The 22167-nt window shown below is 31.3% G+C and overlaps 1 protein-coding gene across 1 annotated transcript in view; it reads right to left on the bottom strand.

Moving 5' to 3' along the window:
* Positions 1 to 788: 788 nt before the first annotated feature.
* Positions 789 to 22167, bottom strand: part of LOC129234655 (anaphase-promoting complex subunit 5-like) — a 72049-nt gene continuing 50670 nt past the window's right edge. Inside the window, exons 13-19 of the mRNA XM_054868695.1 lie at positions 21955 to 22087; positions 18874 to 19070; positions 15447 to 15557; positions 13192 to 13339; positions 9282 to 9456; positions 8348 to 8442; positions 789 to 936 (exon numbers count right to left, since the gene is read on the bottom strand). Of these exons, the coding sequence (XP_054724670.1) occupies positions 850 to 936; positions 8348 to 8442; positions 9282 to 9456; positions 13192 to 13339; positions 15447 to 15557; positions 18874 to 19070; positions 21955 to 22087 (946 nt within the window). The 3' untranslated portion in view covers positions 789 to 849. The remainder of the gene's footprint in view (positions 937 to 8347; positions 8443 to 9281; positions 9457 to 13191; positions 13340 to 15446; positions 15558 to 18873; positions 19071 to 21954; positions 22088 to 22167) is intronic.

Genomic DNA, 22167 nt, shown 5'->3' with positions numbered 1-22167 from the left:
TTAAACATTAAAAGTTTTTTTTTTTTTCCGTGAACAAAGAATTTTTAATTTTCTTTATTTATGAGTAAAATTATTGGAACCTTGCTTGGCCATTGTTTGTCGTTACTTCTAGTAGGTAACACTTTCATGTAAGAATTAAAAAAAAAAGAAAACAAAAGGCTTCGAAATTGAAAAATATTTGAATTAAAAAGTTACCTTTTCTGGAGAATGACCCTTACTTGCCCTAATGGTTTTCAGTTCAAAGTAGTTGTTTTTAACACATTTCAGCATCCCAGTGACCACTTTACTACTTTTAATACATTGTATGGTTTCCCCCCCCCCCCATTTAGAAATGGACAGTCGCTATTCTCTTCATTTTCGCTTCTGAACTATTCAAAAAAGAAAAAAAATCATAATTGTTTCTTTTAAGATTTTGGAAGGTGTATTGTTACTATGTATAAAGTCCTCCCAAGACTGGGGGGGGGGGCATTGCCCCCCTTCGCCCCCCCATAAATCCGCCCATGGCAGGTGCACAACTAGACCCCACTAGCAGTCTACATACCAAATTTTAACTTTCTACGGCATATCGTTTTTGAGTTATGTGAGATACATACATAAATCATGAGAAAACTTGTGCTAATTAATTCGGGAATCATCAAAATGGACATTTCAGGCATCCATACATACATGTGCATGTGCAATCAGGCCAGAAATACAACTCAACATTCAGTCATTTCACATAAAAAAATGGGATTAAAAAATCACTTCACTTTTTATGCAGACCAAAAACACTCTAAAATGCTGAAAAAAAATAAATTTATTGAACAATATTTACAAGATGAACAAGTTTTACAATTTATCAGGGCACAATTATGTTAGTTCATCTTCCAGATTTCTGAATCTATATGCTGCATTATTCCTTTCAGAGTTCATGCCTAAAAAGTTATACATTTGTGCCTGCAAATAAATTTCAAATACTCAGGAAAGGGTCAATCCATACAGCTTCGACGGATGAGTGCGCTCGACCATTTTTAATTTTTTTTGAAACTCATATCCCAAAAAGATGCACATGAATGATGTTTAAAACCACTTTCATTTTTTCTCTAACCTTAACCCTCGATTTTTCAGAAGTCATCAAAAGTCATTTTCGTAGTCAAAAATGGGACTTTTAGTCCTTTGCATTTTGGCTCAAATCTAATTGAATAACAATCATGTCAGCAAATTTTACATTTTGATGTTAAAGTACATAAGATAATAGTCTCACACACTGAGTTATGTATCTGTAACTTAATAATTAAAATAATGGCAGCAAGCCAAAGTTCAAGGTCAAATGTAAAATTTTTACTAATTTCAAAGGGTCATAACTCGCTTAGAAAATAAAAACACAAACTGAAATATGGCAAAAACTAATCACTAGAGTCACACTAATGAGAAAATATAGCTGTAATTGAGTGTTTGTTTACCCTAAAATTACAACCCCTCAAAGATCAGAAAATTGACAAAAATGACATTTTTAGATCCCTGTAAACCAAAAGGAGATGGAATTAAAAATAAAATTTTTCAGCCAATCGAATATTCCATTCTAGTACTATGCATGTTATAAATATTGTTTTGTGTGTTTGGTTTGTAAAAAAAGATAAGCTGTTCGAAATTGTGTTATTTATCCAGTTAACTCATTTTGAAAGGAGCACTAAATCATTGAATTAGTTATTGTGGCATGTTTTTTATCTATAAATGGGCTCTAAAGTATTGCAAGACTATTTTAATTATATTCTAAAAAACAAAAAAAACAAAAAAAAATCACTTAAAAAAATATTTAAATCATTTTTTGAGTAAAAGTATTTTAAAAAATGAAAATTAATGACCATTTTTTAGTTTTAATTACACAAAAACAATGAAACTTTTTTTTTATGTCAGAGTATCATAAACAATCGGAAATTCTTTCTAAAGTTTTAAACTGTTCAAAATTGTGTTATTTGTCCAAATAACTCAACACTAAAACATAAAGAAAAAATATGAAAACAGCATTACACGATTCTTAAATTATGTATATTATACTCCATATAATACAAAAACTAAAAATCATATTGCAAATATAGAAAATAAAATTTGAATTTGATAACACATGGGTTATACAGTCATTTTTTGACCTTTTTCTGCAGATGATTTTTTAAAATTATACATACCTCTTCATGTGTATTGCTACTGGACAATAATTTTACTTTGAGTGTATTAAAACTCGTTGGAACAAAGCAATGATTAGCTCTTCCATTGGGAATTCTATTTGCTGAGTCAAACCTTTCTTGGAGCATTTTTTTCAGCTAAATCAACATTCTGAGCGCTTACGTAGATAAATTTGATGCCTGTAATACCTGAAGTGCAAAAGTTATACATTTCCAAAGGAGTTAAAATATAACTTCCAGTAGGTCTTTGCAAGCTGGCCTTTAACAATTCTTTTAACGGCTCCTCCGATCCCCTCACATGATCCTTTACTGAGTGAGGTTGCATAGAAATGCCATTCAGCTTTCAAGTTGAAATCTGCTTCGTGATGACATAAATTTACAAAGTTCTTTCTATTTTTGTAATGTGCGCTAGCTCCATCTGTGAAATAATAAACTTTCTCCTAGTTAGGAATGTGAGATTTTACAATTTGTAGTAGTTCTTTTTGAAAAGCAAAAACTGCAACTGTAGTGTGGCGCAAATAGTCACTTATTATGCAAAAGCTATTGGTTTGTAACTCATTTTTTTCTATCTTTGTAATAAATTACAAAAGGGTGTAAGTCAGCTTGTGAATTTACCCAATGATAACTCTGTATTTCATTTTGCACGACAAAAGTGAAATTTTCAGAAAAATCTCCAAGTATTAAACATTTATTGGGTGAAGAGTTTATTTCTTGTTTTTTAAAAAATATGCTTGTGAAACAGTGATAAAAAAAATGGTTTTTTTTTTAAACTAACAATTTTTTTACTAAATTATCAATAAACTCATGATAAGTTTACATGAAATACATCGTCAGCTCAGTCACTACAGCCGAGGACTGCAGTTTCGTGCTTATTAGCACTCAACAGCCTGGCATACGAATGGTGTATTTCATGTATTTCTGCCTTAGACCTGGATATAGGGCGGTAACTTATTGAAAATATCATGATAAGTTTGCTCAACAGTGATTAAAGTGCATTTGTTATCAGAAATCATCCACAGCTTATATCTAATTTCCCATTCCAGGTTATCGCTATTTTCTTCTAAAAACAGCTTCACTGCTTCTGAACCACGACAGTTCAAGCAAGTACCAAACATACATTCTTCGTTATTTATGTTACATGTCATCCTCTCCAACAAATTTCTGTAAGACAGATTATTTAAAAATGATCCACTCATCATTAACTTCACATTTTGATGTATAGAACATACACACACAGTATGAGTTCCTGAGCCACCTGCTGAAATACACCATTGTGGGCGCAATTCACAACATTTTGAACGACCCATTTTAACTTCTGGGTGTTTTAGTTTGAATGCGTTGAACAACCCATTAAGATTTAGTTTCTGCTCTTTTGCTCCTGAATCATTCCTGATTAATTTAAAGTCTTTCTTACCTGGATATATTCTGCTATACTCAACATCTTCATAGAATTTATAACTTTTTCCTTTATGTCATTTGAAATTCTATTGCGATTGTTTTTGTGTTTGGCACAAAGTAATTCACCAAATTCTTTTTCAATTTTTTTTGCCTTTCCAACTACACAGTCGCCCACTTGAAGAGTTTCACATATCTTTGATTCAGGCCATGATTTGGACATTAAAGTTATAACATTAATCTTTTCAGAATAACTGTTAGATTCTTTAACTTTTTGTTTCAAACTTTCTACAAGTGATAAATAATCCTCCCCTAAATTTTTTAACTGCTGTCGTCAAATTTTTTTTTTTTGATACATTGAATTATTTCTTAAGTTTTTCCTCGATACTTTATAAAATTTGTGACTTTTTTAACAGCTAAAGACCTTCTATTCTCACGTAATTTACTTAATTTTAACTGGTGAAACACCCAGAGAATCACAAGCAGTATTTACTGAAGCTATGATTTCTTCTTTCGGAACATATTCTGGCAAAATTTCATCTTCACATTCAGACAACTTAGAGACATTTTTATGACAATTAGCACATAGTGACTTCCTTGGTACAAGGAGTACTTGCTGTTTACTTTTCTAAGAAATCAATGGTGATTGTTTGCAACGTTTTAGCGACTGCATTAAAAATGGATCACAGCACTTAAATCAAAAGAGATGAGTCTTTATTCACTCTTAATTTTAAAAGATGCTGTATCTGCTCAGGTAATTGATTGATCTCTTTAATTGTAGATGTAGAACTGTAAATCTTTTTATGACAAGGTTCAATATTAAAAAATCCTATAGAGCATTCCATGATAAAATTATGCAATAAATGCATTACTCAAAGTTTCTAAATCACAAAATGTATTAAAAACATTTTCTCAATTAAAAAAATACAATACTGCGCAATAAAAGTATTATATACTTGCAAAGTCAGTTCCATTTGCTTACAACAGAAGATCTATTCTGGTATTAAACATATTATACTATTTATTTTAAACAGGTACTGTCATCAACAATGACCACTAATGGTTTACCACAGTAATGATACAACTAATGTTCAGTTCCTATCATGTTAACCAATTCCAGGCGCCCAATAATATCGTAGGATTAAGATGATGTGATACAGTAGAAGACCATTATAACACACACCTTGGGACCAGAGCTTTTGCGTTATACAGGTTTTGGCATTATATAGGTCATTTCCCAAATTTTAAAACTAATATTCAGAATATATCTATATATTAGCACTTCAGAATGGGTTTTATCTGCAATGAGTAGTAAAGCACTAATTATAGAATTAGTCATTCACAAATAAATATGTTCACAATAAAAAAAAGTGAATTATCTTGCACTTCTGGTAGCTGCATGGTTTGCACAACAGCTGAATTTTCAAGAACCATTTGGTATTTTCTTTTGACTGTGAATAATAATTTTCATTTAAAAGCATTGAATTATGATGGAAAGATGAAAAACTGTTTTAAAATTTAATTTGCCTAACAATTTTTGTGTTTGCAAAGCAAGATGAGTTATTTTTTAAACTTCAAAACCTATTATTTACTTTTATGAGAAAAAATTGTTACTTGCTTTTGTTTTCTGTTTTAAGTGAAAGAATTTAAAACACATCTTTTTGACGTGATTAAAAATCGAGTTTCTTCCTTACCCATAAAACTTAAATAGCAATAAGTGTAAAGAACAAAATAGTTTTGATTTAGAAACGAAAGCACTATATTTTAAGCATATATAAATTTCCAAAACATGAAATTAATCTTCTCATGTTTAAAAAGATTAATCTGTTGATATTTTTTTTTTTCAACATGGAGTCTAAAACCTTCTCTGTATGGCTAATGAAGTACGAAGTGATTAAAAAAAAGTAGCTGCGCTCGTAATCCCCTTATACTTGCTTTCGTAATTTTGGGAAATTTCAATCATTGTGGGCTCTTGGTGCGATTTTACCGAATTTGCAAGAGTCGTTTTGGGGAACCTTCAATGATGCTCCCCCCTTCTTTCCTTACTTTGTAAAACGATATATTAATTTTCGTTACAGAGATATCGTCGCCAGATACTGAGATACTTTTGGTCACCACAAAATGGCGCTAAACAGTTTCATCCGAAATATTTTCAAAATAAGAAGTAAAATCTGGTGATTGTTTGTAATTGTGCAAAAAGGAAAATTAATGGAAGTTTTTGTGCTGTTTATGGATTTGCCTAATTTAGTTGCTGGATTATTTAACACAGTAAAAAAAGTCTTTTGAAAATTCTTTGATTGGCGATATTTTGTTTACATGGTGAAAGCTCAGAAACATTATGACGTAGTCTTCGGCTTCAAAAACAGCGACGTTGAAAAAACTGCCAAATGCATCAGCTAAGGAAATCTTTCTGCAAAAATTTTGGCAATCTTCTGGTTGATTGTATAATGAGTAAGTGTTCAATCAGCTTAAATAATAATAAAAACCATTAATTACATTAAAGTTCCGTTTAAGTGGAAAATGATCAGCCAAATCATGTATTATTTGCCAATCTTGTGCAAAAATCTTACTTCAAGATTTGACTTGAGAAAAGCCTTGAAACGCCACAAAAAGCAAAGATAGTCAACAATACAATTGTCGCTATCGACAGGGAGTTGAGATGATACACTAAATACTGTATTGAGTTGAGGAAAGCCTTCGAACATGGAACTAAAAAGCTCATAACTCGTTTTTTATTCTACTTCGAAATTTCGAACTAGTGCCATCTTCAGCAGAAAAATCAGAGCTTTCGATGGACATATAATGTAAATATGTGCAAGTATTTTTTCATCCCAATATTAGAGAATTTATAAAAAAAATTGTGTTTTATTGCCCTCCTAAGGGGGTTCTGCCCCCCCATAACGCGACGAAAACTACCCTATGAGTTATTCTGATGCATAAGCTATATTATTGTAAAGTTTTATCAAAATCCGTTCAGTAGTTTTTGCGTGAAAGAGTAACAAACATCCATACATCCATACAGACAAACTTTCGCATATATAATAGTAGTAAGATTGCGTTATATAGGTCGGTGTTATAAAGGTATTCTACTGTATATGCAAAGTTTGTCCTGTCACCAGTGATCACGTTAATAATCCAAAACTAGAGATGATGCAACATCACTTTCTATTTAATAATACACAAAATGTTATTTGCAATTTTACAAAATATTTCCAATTATTTATGATACTCTGACATAAAAAATGTTTCATTGTTTTGTATAATTAAAGCTAAAAAATGGTCAGTAATTTTCATTTTCTTAAATGCGTTAACTCAGAAAAAGATTTAAATATTATTTTCAAGTGAAAGATCAAGTGAATATTTCAAGTGAAGATTTTGTTGTTCTTCATTAGAATATAATAATTAAAATAGTCTTGCAATACTTTGGAGCCCATTTATAGATAAAAAACATGCTTCAATAACTAATTCAATGAATTAGTGCTCCCTTTCAAAATGACTTAACTGGATAAATAACACAATTTCAAACAGCTGTATTTTTTTTTACAAACCAAATACACAAAACAATATATATAACATGCATAGTACTAAAATGGAATATTCAATTGGCTAAAAAAAATTTTTTTTAATTCCATCCACATTTGGTTTACAGGGATCTAAAAATGTCATTTTTGTCAATTTTCTGATCCTTGAGGGGTTGTAATTTATAAAGGGTAAACAAACACACAATTACAGTTAGATTTTCTCATTAGTGTGATTCCAGTGATTTGTTTTTGCTATATTTCAGTTTGTGTTTTAATACCTAAACGAGTTATAATCCTTTGAAATGAGTAAAAATTTTACATTTGACCTTGAAATTTGGCTTGCTGCCATTATTTTAATTATTAAGTTACAGCTACATAACTCAGTGTGTGAGACTATTATCTTATGTACTTTAACATCAAAATGTAAAATTTGCTGCCATGATTGTTATTCAATCAGATTTGGGCCAAAATGCAAAGGTCTAAAAGTACCATTTTTGACTACGAAAATGAATTTTGATGACCTCTAAAAAAATCAAGGGTTAAGATTAGAGAAAAAATAAAAGTAGTTTTAAACGTCATTCATATGCATCTTTTTGGGATATGAATTTCAAAAAAATTAAAAATGGTCGAGCGCACTCATCTGTCGAAGCTGTATGGATTGACCAGAAAGAAAATGAGAAGACAAGACATGACGCTTTTATAAAAACATTGTACTTATATTTAGTTATTTTGCATTAAAAAATTGTTTTCCATTTTGTTTTTACAGTTTTTTTTCAAATAAAAAATTATAATGCAAAAATTAAGCTAAAACTAAATTATATTAATTTTCAAAATTTAGTTGCATTTTTCATCAAAATTGCACTTCATTATTTTTGTGCATAATTAACTTTTAATTTCGAAATTACAATGATAAACAAATATTCATTAGCAGTTTGCAAACCATCATTGTTTTAATAAAATGAATAATATTAATTTCGACACAGTAATCCCTCAGAATTCATGAGGATTATTCTTAGGGGAAACTTTTGCATTGGAATATGTTTGTCGTACAAAGTTTTACATTTGTTAAAAGAATGAAAATGAAACAGATAAACACACTAAATATTTAATTTAATGACTAAAGAAAAGAGCAGAATATTATATCAGTTGTAGCTGCTTTTATGCTGCTTCGTGAATGTTTTTTCTTTTTCTTCCCAAACAAATTTTTTTAAGGAAACAAAGCAAAATACTAAGGAAGGAAAAAAGTCCACCAAAGACAAATTACTATACCTGCCAATACAGGGCAAGTTTCATTTTTTCACTGGCTTTCACTTTCTTCAAATACTCCAATGCTTTCTTATTCATTGATATGGCAAATAATATCCCTAAAAAAGACATTTCAATTGTTAAAAAAATATATTTACAAAAAACTGAGCCTAGTTTTTCTTTTCTTTCCAAGAAATTCTGTAATTCTACAGTAGCTAATTCAGCAAAGGGGCACTCTTCATTATAATATTTCGTGGAGAGACATAATCAAACTTGAAGAAGAAATCTTGATAAAACTTGATGTTCAATCAATCTAACTGTTTTGAAATATTTTTTATTTCAATAATTCTTTTATGCTAGAATATTACACAGCTTAGAAACAGGCAGATAAAGTACAACCTATTGCTACTTACAACCAAACAAGAGTGAATCCAGATGGGGGGAGTCATAACACCCTCCCCCTAAATAACCTTTCATACCGAAAAACGAAACCCTATTATCTTTCCTTGTTTTTGAGATACCTTTGAATTAATTAAATGAATTTCATTCACCCCCTTATTTTTTTGACCTCTTAACAGCCTGCACATTTATGTCTATAGGTCAAGTTATATAAAAACTGTTCATAATTTTGATTTCTCTTTTGTACATCAGATCACTTGAAATTTTGTTATAACGCAAATGTAATTATTTATGAAAATTGTATGAATTTCATATTTACGTAGAATATTACAACTTTTTTTTTCGTGTTTTTGTGTGTGTGGGGGGGGGGGTGACACCACAAATTATCACCCGGGGTGTCACCCGTGCTATGTATGCCACTGTCTTAAGACTTCAACAAGGTAAATGCTAACAAACATTCAACCAAAACTCATATAATGTTGAAAATAAAAGGGGAGAAGTATGCCCACTTCTGAACCACTCTGTACATAATACTGTAACTGTTTTTACATTATATTACTTTTTTTAAAAGCATCGTCATCTTTGTTTTCCTTTCCTTGCATAGCGGCAAACGCCACACATCTCCCATGAAGATAGCAACAGAGACCTTTATCATAGGCACTACCATGAGTCAACAAGGTCACAAAAACTTCATCCAGTAGGTTCAGAGCTTGTTCTGGAAGACCCAATTCCAGCTAAAAAAAAAAAAAAAAAAAAGCAATTACATACCCATACTTAGAAATCAAAAAATACTTGCAAGAAAAATACAAATCTTAAATATACAGAAATGCGAGCCGGATAATATTGAAAGATAATTATTATCACATAAAAAAACAGCAAAGTTGAAATTCCAAAGATGCATTTAAACAAATTTAAGAACAGTTCAGCTTTGGTTCCTAATGTTTAGTACTAAAAGACAAGAATTCAATTGAACATTTTTTCAATTAAAAAATAATGAACTGTTATCTTAGTTGAATGCATCAAACTATTTATATTATTTTTTTTTTAAAGAAAAGAAAGAAAGAAATGAAAAAGAGAAAAAAAAGACAACATTTACAAATTCGACTCATTTATGTTTGTTTTGAAATGACCACTAAAAGCTCTGTCCAGCATTCATAAAAGTCTTAGATCACTAATTGGTATTGGCTGCCCCACTGTTGTTGGCACTTGGCTAAATACAAAAATCAATTAGATTATACACACCCTACTTGCAAAATTGTAAACATGTTTTTATGCATAACGAAGAAATATTGCTTTGATAATGCTAAATTTTAGCAACCCTGATTTCTCCATTTTCAACCACTTTTTAGGTAAATTAGTCTGAAGACTAATGCCAACGATCGTGAGATGAACTGCACAAATTAATATCAATAAGGGGCCATTCATTAATTATGTAATTGTTGTGAGGGGGAGGGGGTTGTAAAAAACTTTACATACTCTTACTTTGGGGGGGGGGGTCCAAATCCATTCTTACGTAATATTTCCGAAGTCTACATTTTATATCAGAAATAGAGCATCAAGTGGTTTGGTAGGCCTTATATTTCATTTGTGTCTGGAAGGTAAAAGATGTATTAGGATGAAATGTTTTTTAGTTGTTTTACAAGGAGTGAATAGCATAAAATGTAATAACATAATTGCACCATGTATGGCATGTTTTATTTTTAATTAGTATTGCATCACATACAACGAAAAAAATGTCGAAAAACATTCAGTCGAAATTCCAATTTTTTAGTAAATTCAATAATAGTGAATTTAACCCCTTAACAGTGACAAAAATTTCAGAAATATGTTCAAAAACAGGGGAATTTTTGATTGTTTAATTTTGTTCCTTATATCATTATAAAAGTTTGAAAATGGTTTTTTGTTACAAATTTTAAAAAATAAATGCAATAATATTGTTATATTTTTTACATGCACATAAAAAAATGGATTACACACACATCTTACTCGAATACAGCAAATGAAACAACACTTTGAAGCTCAATATAAAATATAACTAGTGCAATATAATATACGAACAATAATATGATGTTAATACGTAAATTTTACAAATCTTTTACAGTATGGTATGTCCCAAAACACGGTACTGCGCACAAGCCTATGTCACTCTTTGCAATAAACTCGTGTCTCACGTCTTATCTTTTTTTTTTTCTTTTTCATTGGTTTTACGACAGCATGTAAAACACTGTCTGGTTGGAGCAGATTTTTTCCCCAATGGTTGGAAGGTGTTTTGGGAAGTGTCGACCTGCGAGGCACAGGGAATTCAGACTAGGACACCCAGGTCCTGGGAGCTGAACTTTCAACTTATTTTGTTGGACAATTTGTTCAACAATTGCTATTCTGTAGTTCATATTATTTTTTGCACCACCTGCAGAACTATACAAAATTAAGGAATAAAATAATGCTTGGTCTAGGAGATGAAAAAATATCTTTTAATATTTTTTGCCTTGTTTTCTTGCAACAGGATAGTCTGTAAGATGTTGGTCAATTTTATCAACACCTCCCATTGTGTTTTTATAATCAGGAACAACTTTCAGTTTCAATTTCTTTTCTTTTTTTTATTTTCATAATCATCTCTGCTGTATGGACTGAAGAAATCATGTAAACATCCTTTTTACTGTGCATTTTATAGCAGTAGTTTTTCATGTTGAAAAGCAAGAATGTCACCTTTCTGGGTATTTTTTTCTTTTGAAATCATTTGACATCTTTTTTCATATTGCACGGACTGTGCCCTAAGTATCAGTGGAATACTGTTGCACTAGAACATCGACCAACTGTGGAGAAGTATAGTAGTTGTCCGTGATCAGACAATATCCTTTTCCTAGCAGCGGTTCCATATGTGACATAAGCCAGACATTCCATGACGTGCAAAGTCTGAATTTTCAGGCCTTTTCCAGTGCAAATAATACTGGAAAAAATATATCCTGTCCTACTCTTGCATAGCATAAATGTCTTTATCCCATAGGCATATACTAGATCCACCCCAATCTACACTCATACAGCAACAGACTTTCATCTACAGCCATATTGGGATTTGGAATGTATAAAGAAGAAAATTTCTCATTTATATACTGAAAAATTGGCCAAATTTTATAAAGTTTTGGATTAGGATGTGTCTGTAGATTAATGTCTTCATTGTTCACAAAATGCAGGTATCTTTTTATTATTTGAAACCTATCATATTTCATAATATTTCGAAAGAACGGAGTTTCAACGCATTCCTTTTTTGACCAAAACATCTCTACAGCTGGTTTCTTTATGATACCTTGTAATATATGCAAGGAAAGAAAAATCTTAATTTCACTTTCATTCGTAGGAATCCACCCTTTTAACTCTAATTTTTGATTTTATTGTTTGGCTGTGAATGCATATCTGTTAGTTTCTATGGCAAATTATGTGCAACAAATCGCTAACAAAAAACAGATCAAAACATTCAGTTTCTTGCGTGAAATTTGACATATCCGATTGTTGCACCTACTTGTGTTTGCTGAAATGGAAATCTTGGAGGGGCAGGAGGAAGATTGTCCAAAGATAATGGATTCGAATCTCTACATGACCAAATACCACCATCATTATCACTTTCAATGTAATCTTCATCACTAGAAATATCAGTATCCAACCCTAAGGAGTCGAAACTATTCCTCATCGGTTTCTGCATCGGACATTGCAAAAAAAGAAAATTATTTGGAAATAAACTCACTAAAAACGAACAAAAACTAAACAAGAAAGCAAAAAAAAAAAAAGATCAAAAACTAAACAAGAAAGCGAAACTGTCCAAGCATGTTTTTGATTGTCTCAGCAGTCGACACTTCCGCCTTTTGCTCCTCCCATAAGCTCTTAAGATCGGCAAAAAACTAGTACAACTAATGCCATCTATTAGGAAAATAGTGAACTAAGTATTCTCAAGCCAAAAATAAGTCTGCTCGGGATTCACAAAAAAGAAACATGAATTTTTCTCCTGCCCAAACTCAGTTCGAGCATCACAAAAAATGCACTACATTGTTGCCCGAGCTGGAGTCGGGTGACACTGGCAAGGAGTTAATAACGATTCCAGTGATGTAATGTACATTAGAAAAAGAACTATATTGAGATATTTGTTCTTGTCACATGCGGCATATTTAATTGCCCTTCGCATAACAGTACTTAAAGTACTTAGATTGCCAGGCCAATCATGACATCAGCGACAGCAATAAAATATAACTTATCTGTTGAAAAAGTTTTTGATTCACATCAAACTGGGAGTTTTGTGTAGCTGATCCTTTTCCAACAACATTTTATTACTTTGAAAAAACAAATGAAATCTTGTGTAAGAATAAGGGGGGGGGGGTTGAAAAATCTTACGAACCCTTACATTGGGATAGGGCCAAAATCATTCTTATGTAATTAATGAATGACCCCTAAGAGTTTACAAATATGACACAACTACTTACTTGCACTACTGCAACTTGTAACTTTGTAAGAGCTCCAAGATGTAACAAATGATGTAAGTCACACTTCGACAAACAAGTCATCAGTGTTGGCAATGCAACAACGTAGCTAGAAGCATCACACAAAAGCTCAGAACGCAATAAAAGAACTCTAGAATGAAACAAGGTTTTTTTAATGAATAAACCAATTAATATATCATAATTCAATAACACATGGGAGACAATAAATGTTACAATGTTAAAACAATATCAACAATAGAAATTGCTCACTCCTTTCAAGAACGTCATGCCTCAAAAATTAGCGATTTAGAGTTATGCTTATTTTTATAATGCCATAAATGAATAGTGTATTTTAGCAAAAACTGCATACAAATCGATCAGTTTATCCATTTTTTTTTTTTAATGATCATTTGAAATTTTTGACCCTAAACTGTAATGCCACCTATCTCCAGGGTTCATACTCTATTTGGATGAAAAAATTCCATGACTTTTCCAAGACTTTTTCATGACTTCAATGAAAATTTTCATGACCTCATTACACAAAGAGAATAGCACTATTTAATCTCAAACTTGCTAATTTTTGGAAATGAGCATTATCAAAACGTTTACATGGAATGCCACAGTCTCATTGAAGCACTTACTCATAATGAAAAAAATGTAAGTGTACACTTAAAAAACTAAACTATTCTTATTTGTCTTCATCATAAATTTAAGTAAAGTTAAAATGCAGTGGAACAAATATGGTGATGCTTAAATGTCTGATTTTTTTTTATAAACAGGCAGAATGATATTGAATGGGGCAAAGGTTGAATGAGTCATCACTAAGTTTCAATAAATTTGCTTCTAAAGTTGCCTTTTAGAGTCAACAGTGCATTTAATCATCCACATGACAGTATTTTGGTTCTTTAAAGTAAAGCCACATAGTTTTGTTTTTTATGTTTCTAAACTACATCTTTATTGAAAAAACCATTCAGCTATGAATCAATCTTTTGTTTCAAAAGTATACTTGTTTTGTTTACTTCTTTGCACATTTTCAAATGCATATAAATTATTAGGTTCAGAAATTCCAGAACATGTTTGATTAATGACATTGAACATAGCAGTGGGTGGCATGGATTAGTTTTGCAGCCGGTATGTTGGACACTACTGTTTTAGAGAATTATAATTCCTCTTTTTCTGTATTCTATCGCCTGACTAAATATCTTTATTTTCTCAAACCTTCAACAAATTAAGATAAACTCTGATAAATTTAATAATAAAGTTCCTATGAGTGATGGAATTGAACTCGGATGCAATTGAATTGCTTTTTTTTTTTTTTTGAGTGGGCGGGGCAAAACTAAGAACGTAAATTTTGCTACTACAGAATATGAAACATAAGAAATGCTGAAAATAACAGCAAATTCAAAATAAGTGATGTCCAAGCAGTAAAATCACATTGCATAAAAAGGCAAGCGGCTGCTACAGAAGTGGATGCAATGAGATTTCAAAATTCAGATTTGATTTTGGGATCGTTCAATTTTCCACTTTTAATAGCTTTTATGAGCTATACTGTTAAATCACTCAAGATTTCTAATGCTCCCTCAGTTACTGTTACTTTCTCTTTGTTCAGGACATTTTTCCATGACTTGAAATTAATTTCCATGACTTTCAATGAAAATTTCAATTTTCCATGACTTTTCCAGGTCTGAAATTGGCTTATTTTTTTCCATGACTTTCCAGGATTTCCATGACCTGTACGAACCCTGTATCTCCTTTGGAAGACATTTGGGACCTTTATTTTTTGCTTTATATTATTTGTCTTTATGTGTACCATCACCCCTTAAAGTTTTGCCCACAAGTTCAGAAACACCCTATACATCTTTAATAGATGTTGTCTTACTTTAAAACCACTCTCCTGAAAAATCACGTTTTTTCAGATACAATGCTGTTGAAAGAAGCGTGCAAAAAAGCATTCAAATCTTAAGATAGTCTACAACAGTGGTTCCTAATGAGGTATTCCACGGGATATAGGTTCTGCCACGATTATTTTTTAAAACAAACTTTTTCTTCTGCTGAAAACCTTTTTTAATTTTCTTCTGAAATAGTCATTAACTTCTAAATACATCTGGTATTCAAGAATAGATTTAAATGATGAAAGAAAACATTAAATGAAATGGTTAATGAAAGTAATATTTCACAGATCAACCTGGAAGAATAAAAATTTCATTACAATGATTTTCAGATTATACCATGAAATTTATTGCATTAAGTGAACTTACCTCACATGAAAATGAGGAGACACGTCAGAATTCTCGCATTTTTCTAACAATTTCTTCAAAATATCATTAGCTTCAGAATGATTTCCTTGATACAAAAACAGTTGAGCTTTTCTGAAAAAAAAAAAAAAAAAGGAAGAAGCAAATAGATCAGCATTTTCATACAAGACTTTGATACAATACTTTAAGTGCTACTTTAATTGAAGGAAAAAAAGAATTTGTTCTATTTATGAGTAGAAAGCTCAAAAGAAAACAGGCTAATAATAAATATATTATCACACATTTATCAACATTGAATATATATACACATACATCAAACTTCTTATTATGTTTTGTTTTTATTATTTCTTTCATTATTATTTTTAATTTACTTTACAAAAGACACAACAAACACTTAACTAGTCAGCTAGAAGAATCTTACTTTTCTTTACTTTTCTTACTTTTTAGCCTACTTTCCCAGTAAAAGTCAGAAAAAGAAGAAAAAAAGTATGAAAAAAGGCTTAATGCATCTTAAAAATATCGCAAAAAACAAAAAAAAGTCAAAAATAAATAAAATAATTAAATAAATATGGAAAAATTAAAAATTGGAAAGTAGGGTATTGAGATGGGGGAAAACTGTCTGTCGGTCTGTCTGTCCCCCCCCCCCCTAATAACTTTTGAATGAATAGTCCGATTCGAACAAACTTTTTTTTGTTCGAAAGATCTCGGCGAGGACACCTCATTCACATATTTCACTTTTTGATTTTAACTATTTTTTGTTCAATTTTGAACAGTTCAAAAAAACTTAACATTAGCGCCTATGGGGAAATTCAAGGCAATTCCGAACTGTGAGGCGAATTTGCTTCAAACAAACTTTGTAGGAAAAAGCTTTTGATGAAAAACTTGTATATGAAATATCTTTTTGATTTGAACAATTTTCCGTTCAATTTTGAACAGTTCAAATCCCTTGACATTAGCGCCTACGGGGAAACTGAAAGTCAATGTAGGTTCCGTACTTGAAGGCGGATTTTTTTCAAACAAATTTTGTTGGAAATAGCTCTTGATGCCAAACTACAGACTTCGACTTCGAGAATTTAGGGGCACTTGACTCCAACTCCGACTCCTATGCCCGACAATTAATCGGACTCCGACTCCCCGACTTAGACTTTGACTTCGTAGCTTTGGCAAAAATTTATACATGGAGGACAAATGACTGACTCGGATTCTTAGATATTCGACTCCGACTCCTTTACCCCAAAATGAGATTGACTCCGACTCCGCAGCTATGGTTTTGACTGTGAAATAATTATTGTTGATCTGATTTGTTTTTATTTTTACGCTGAAATTTTAATTTAGGTATTCAGTTTTCGGTGAATAAACTCAAAGTCATTTATGTTTCTACATAAAGATATGCGCAGACGATTTTTTTTTTTTTTTTTGACAATGAAAATTATTTCTTTAAGTTGACATTTTGTTGTTTTTATTTATTTTGGTAAGTGCATTAATTCATTTAAAAAATTGTTTTTGGCAACGGGGAAAAAGAAATGTTTTTTTTTTTTTGATATGATGTATTTATTTTAATGAGCTTATTAATTTTAATTATTATTTTTTTGTTTTGAAAGCTGTTAAAGATTTTTTTAATGGAAAAAGTGCTGCTATTTTTTTTAACGCATTTAATTTTTTTAGATGAATGAGGAACATTTTATTCCTAGAAATCAGCTTAAAATATTTTTAAAATATGTTAGAAAAAATTTGCGATTTTAGAGCTATTTTTGAGAATATTGATCAGGTACTAGAAAGTAGTATGGGTATACGGGAAAGTTGGCTCGTCTAGTTCTAGACAGAACTTCTTGTTTTACTTTCTCTAGATGCATACTAACTAACAAATAATACAGTTAAGACTTAAACAAATTGGTCATGATATAGAAACAAAAATAAGAATAGTCCGAGGGCAGGGAAGGGTTCTATTATTCATATCTTGTACTGATCAGTAGTACCATATCTTATCACCCCCCCCTCCCCCTCAGCCATACACAATGGGATTGTTTCCTTCAGTCAAAAGTACTATTTGTAGTTACTGAAACTGATAGAATGAGCAAAAAAAACAAAAACATAAACCCAGAAAATATTTTTATTTTCCCAACAGTTATTTTTTAATTATTTTTTTTAAATGTCCGATTTTTCAAACAAAGCGTGGTCTTGATAACGTCTCAAACAATGCATTGTGGCGCATTTTTCTACCACGTTCCACGTTATGATAATCAACGAGCGAATCAAATATTGCGCTCTACGCTTGCTATCAACCATATCATTGCCAATACACGTGAGTAAAGATGCAAATTAAATGTTTTGCTCTGTGCATGGCAACACTAAACGGCATTTCATCATTTGTGATGTCATCAGCAAGATTTGTAAACAATGAAAGCGCACTGATTAAAATATTTTTTTTTAATATTAAACAAATAAATTATATAAAAAATGGTCAAATCCTATGTTTTTAAGCATGCTCTTTCAGAAAAAAATACTTTTGAAATTTTACAAACGACCCCATTATAACTTTTGATGTGAATGATGTCCATGCAAAAAATTAACAATTCCAAAAGCTGAAATAAAAAAAGGTACTTGCAACTTTTGCCATTATTTAACAAGCAAATTATTGTAATTTAAAGATTAAAAAAAAAAATGATTATTTTTCTGATAAACTTCAATTTTTAAAAATTAAATACAGCTTAAAGACATGTGACTTCATTTCAATTGCTTAAGTAACTTGATCAGTCATAAGTTCTCAGTGTTTCACTGCATTGCTATTGTCTGATGATAATGAGTACAACATTGAACAATGGATCATTATTTTTCAGTCAATTATTCAAGTTCTATTGCCAATATACACATATCAAGTAGTATTATCAATTCTGTAGCATAAAATGTTTCAAATATTGCATCTATTCATTCGTATTGATTTTAAATTAAAACATTCTTACTTAACTCAAAATTGTTTATCTATCTATGAAACTGGCTTACAGTAGTTTTTCGAATTAAAATCTCACTATAAAATATTAACCATTGACTAAAATCATTGCAAACCAAAAAAATCAATTATTTGAAATTACTCAAAGGAGCCACGTCTGGATAAATCAGAAAAAAAAAAAAAAAAAAAAAAAAAACTTTTTTTCTGAACAGTGCTTGGGAAACAATTTAGTGGTTCTTCTGCTATCAGATAATTTATGTGCTCATAAGCTTATTAAATTTGAAAAAAATTCTAACAGATTTTTTACTAGCAAATAAACTAATTTAAAATGTTATAGCAGACAGCCTCTGTACCAAATTTCAAAAAATGTGTCCCAAAACATACAAAAAATATACTATATATGGTATTCAGAGTTAATGTACTGAATAACCATAGAATTGTTTTAAAGCACTCATTCAATCTGAATATGAATAAAATGCTCACCTCAAAGATCCTTCATCCACATCAAACACTGATATACCCTTTTGAGTTTGGAGCGCCTTGACCCATTTTCCTTGATAGAGAAATTTTTCGAATTTTATCAATAAATCAGCTAGTTGCCAAATATGACTGTGTTCTGAGTGATAAGGAAATAATTCTCGAGCAAGTGCTAAGACAGATGAAGATTCCGCATAATGGCCCTGAAATTAGTTCATATTTTTAGAACATGTTCTGTAACGTAAAGAAGTAGAGCAAAAGATAATACAGTGAAATACTTTTAACATGAAAACACTTAACATGAAAAATCGGTTAACACGAAATGATATCGCGGCCCGGACAGTGTACTAGCAATTTAATACATTTCTTTCCTTTTAACACAAAACAAAATTCGCTTAACACGAATTTTTTTTTACATTTTCGATGTTCAGTGGCTAGTTTGCTACAAGTCACTGAAGAGTTTTTTCATGAAACAATTTCGTGGAACTTCCGGGAACTGGTTCCTCTTCATTCACAGCCCCTTTTTTGACCATGCTTTTGTCCCCTTTCAACAGGGATCTTCCACTCCCTCTCTAATGAATAGAATCCTTATCTTCTACACAGAAAGAAATGTCAAGAGTTCAGGGATAAGAAATTCCCAAGCATTTTAACACGCATTTAGCACTGTTCTTTTCTCTGTTAGGTTGGTTGTTAAAACTTGAATTTCACATTATTTTTGGCAAAGATCTAAACTCTGTGGTTCTTGTTTGAACTCTGTTTTCGTGTTTTACGGGCACAATGGCTGAGAAACGGAAGCAAATGGCTATTTCTTAAAAAATGAAGATGGATTTAATTAGTGCAGTGGATGAAAAACGCAGGAGTAAAACAGAAATTTGCAAAGAGTTTGGGATAGCCAATTCTATTCTATCAACAATAATAAAAAACAGGGATCAAATTTTGGCAATGTTTGAGAGCAGTACGTTTGAGTCGGAGAGGAAACGGATGAAGACTGCAAAACACGAAGATTTGGAAAAAGCATTGCTGATTTGGTTCAAGCAAGCTAAATCACAGAATGCTCTGATATCAGGTCCTCTGTTGTTGGAAAAGGCTGATGAAATAGCGAAAGAAATGCAAATTGAGTTCTCGGCAAATCCAGGCTGGTTGGAGCGCTTTAAAAAAAGGAACGGCATTGTTCTGAAAAACGTTTGCAGGGAAGCAAACAATGTTTTACCCACTATGACCGACAAATGGTTGCAATCCACGTTACCCTCCATAATTCAAGACTACGACCCGAAAGATATCTAATCTTCAACGCCGACGAAACTGGGTTATTTTACAGATGCTTACCCATCAAAACTTTAGCATTTAAAGGACAGTCATGTTCTGAAGGGAAAATTTCTAAAGATAGAATCACGGTGTTGGTTGGCTGTAATTCAGATGGTTCTGAAAAATTACCGTTATTTGTAATAGGGAAGAGTTTGATACCCCAGTGTTTTAAGAATGTAAGGACTTTGCCAGTTGAATACAATATCAATAAAAAAGCGCGGATGGTGGCCACCTTATTCAATGACTGGATTATGAAGTTGGATAAACGATTTTTACAAGAAACGCGAAAAGTTGCACTTAGCGTCAATAACTGTCCAGCACACTCTGATAATACCGAATTAAAAACTATTAAGCTTAGATTTTTGCCACCAAAAACCACAAGTGTTTTACAACCATGTGATCAAGGTATCATACAGAACCTGAAATTCAATTATCGAAAGCAACTGCTTCGAAAATATTTAGTCGCAATCGAAGCAAAGGAAGATTTTTCCATTAATTTATTGAATGCATTGCATATGTTGCGCTCAGCATGGAATTAAGTGAAGCCAACGACAATAGAAAATTGTTTTCACCATGCGGGGTTCTCCCAACCAGCACATTCTTCAGTATCTCAAGCATCATCTGAGATTGTGACGGAGTCAACATGTGTTGATCTTTTTGGGAAAGTCTCAACATTGCTTGGTTGCCCAGCGCTATCATTTAATGAATATGTTGCAGTGGATAATGATGTGTGTACAGCACCTGTTTTGACAGACAGAGAAATTTTAGAAATTGTGCAAAATCCAAATGATTCAACTAATCTTGATTCCGACGACAAATCTGACAGAGCAAACGATCCAGTTCCTGTTCCTTCTTCTTCAGAAATGCAGAAAATGATAAAAAGTATGCTCAGTTATTTAGATGTGCATTCAAATGGAGAGATGACTAAAGCAATGGATGATATCGAGCAGATTGTGGAGAAAATGGCGCTGAAAAAGACAATTAAAAAAAAGATAACATGTTCCCCAATACACAATAACGTTTTACTTGCATTTTGTTCCAATTGATGTCACCTACTAGTTGTTTGAATGGAATTAGAAATAAAATTTAATGTCATTGAAAATATTCGTAAGTATTGTTTTTTTATAAGAAATCTTTTAACACGAAAAAATATTTTGGTCCCCTCAGTTTTGTGTTAAACGTATTGCACTGTAATAAACACTTTATTAAAGAAATATTTTGGAATTCTCAATATGACGTGCTTGTCAGGGTACAACAAAAAAGCATGATACAGTGAAGCACGGTTTGTACGTTTTTGAAGGGACTGTATGAAAAAAACGTATAAAGGAAAAAAACGTATAATAGATATACGTTAATGTGTATTTGACGCTGCAGGGACCAATTTAAAAAACATATAAATGATAAAAACGTATAAAAGTGAAACGTGTAAACGGTGCTCCACTGTATATTCAAAACAGAATATAAAGGGATGATTAAAAGCAAAGATTCATATAACATTCAAGAGATAATTCCTGTACCTACAAAGTCTTATCCTAAGTATTACTATAGAATGGCTTTCAAATTGTTTTTTTTTTTTTTTTTTTTTTTTTTTTTTTTTGTACTGCTTTTAAGTCAACTAGCGAATGAAGTTCTGAACAAGTAGACACTAATTTGAAAAAAATTAATTTGAGAAATATTTTGAAAAACTGAAGTGAAAAACAGAGCTTTAGAAATAGTTTGAAAAGCGTTGAAGGTATTTAAAATATTTCTTTCTGAAATGAAAGGCAAATTGTAAATTATTACCTCTGATGCATAGTACAAAGCCATATTTCTTAATGCTAAGCATGTGCCTTCCCCAATGTAATATGTTCCTCCACGAATAGGATCAGATGTGTTCAAATATAACAACATCTCACTAGATAAATTCATCATCATACTATAAAAATAAATCACAAATTGAATTTCAGCAAAGTAATCAAAGAAAATCTATAAAGGCAAGTTTATTTCTCAGACTAC

This window comes from Uloborus diversus, chromosome 1 (assembly GCF_026930045.1).
Source record: "Uloborus diversus isolate 005 chromosome 1, Udiv.v.3.1, whole genome shotgun sequence".
NCBI classification, from domain to species: domain Eukaryota; kingdom Metazoa; phylum Arthropoda; class Arachnida; order Araneae; family Uloboridae; genus Uloborus; species Uloborus diversus.
Note: the sequence above shows the minus strand (reverse complement) of the source record. Positions and strands in the feature narration are given on the sequence as shown.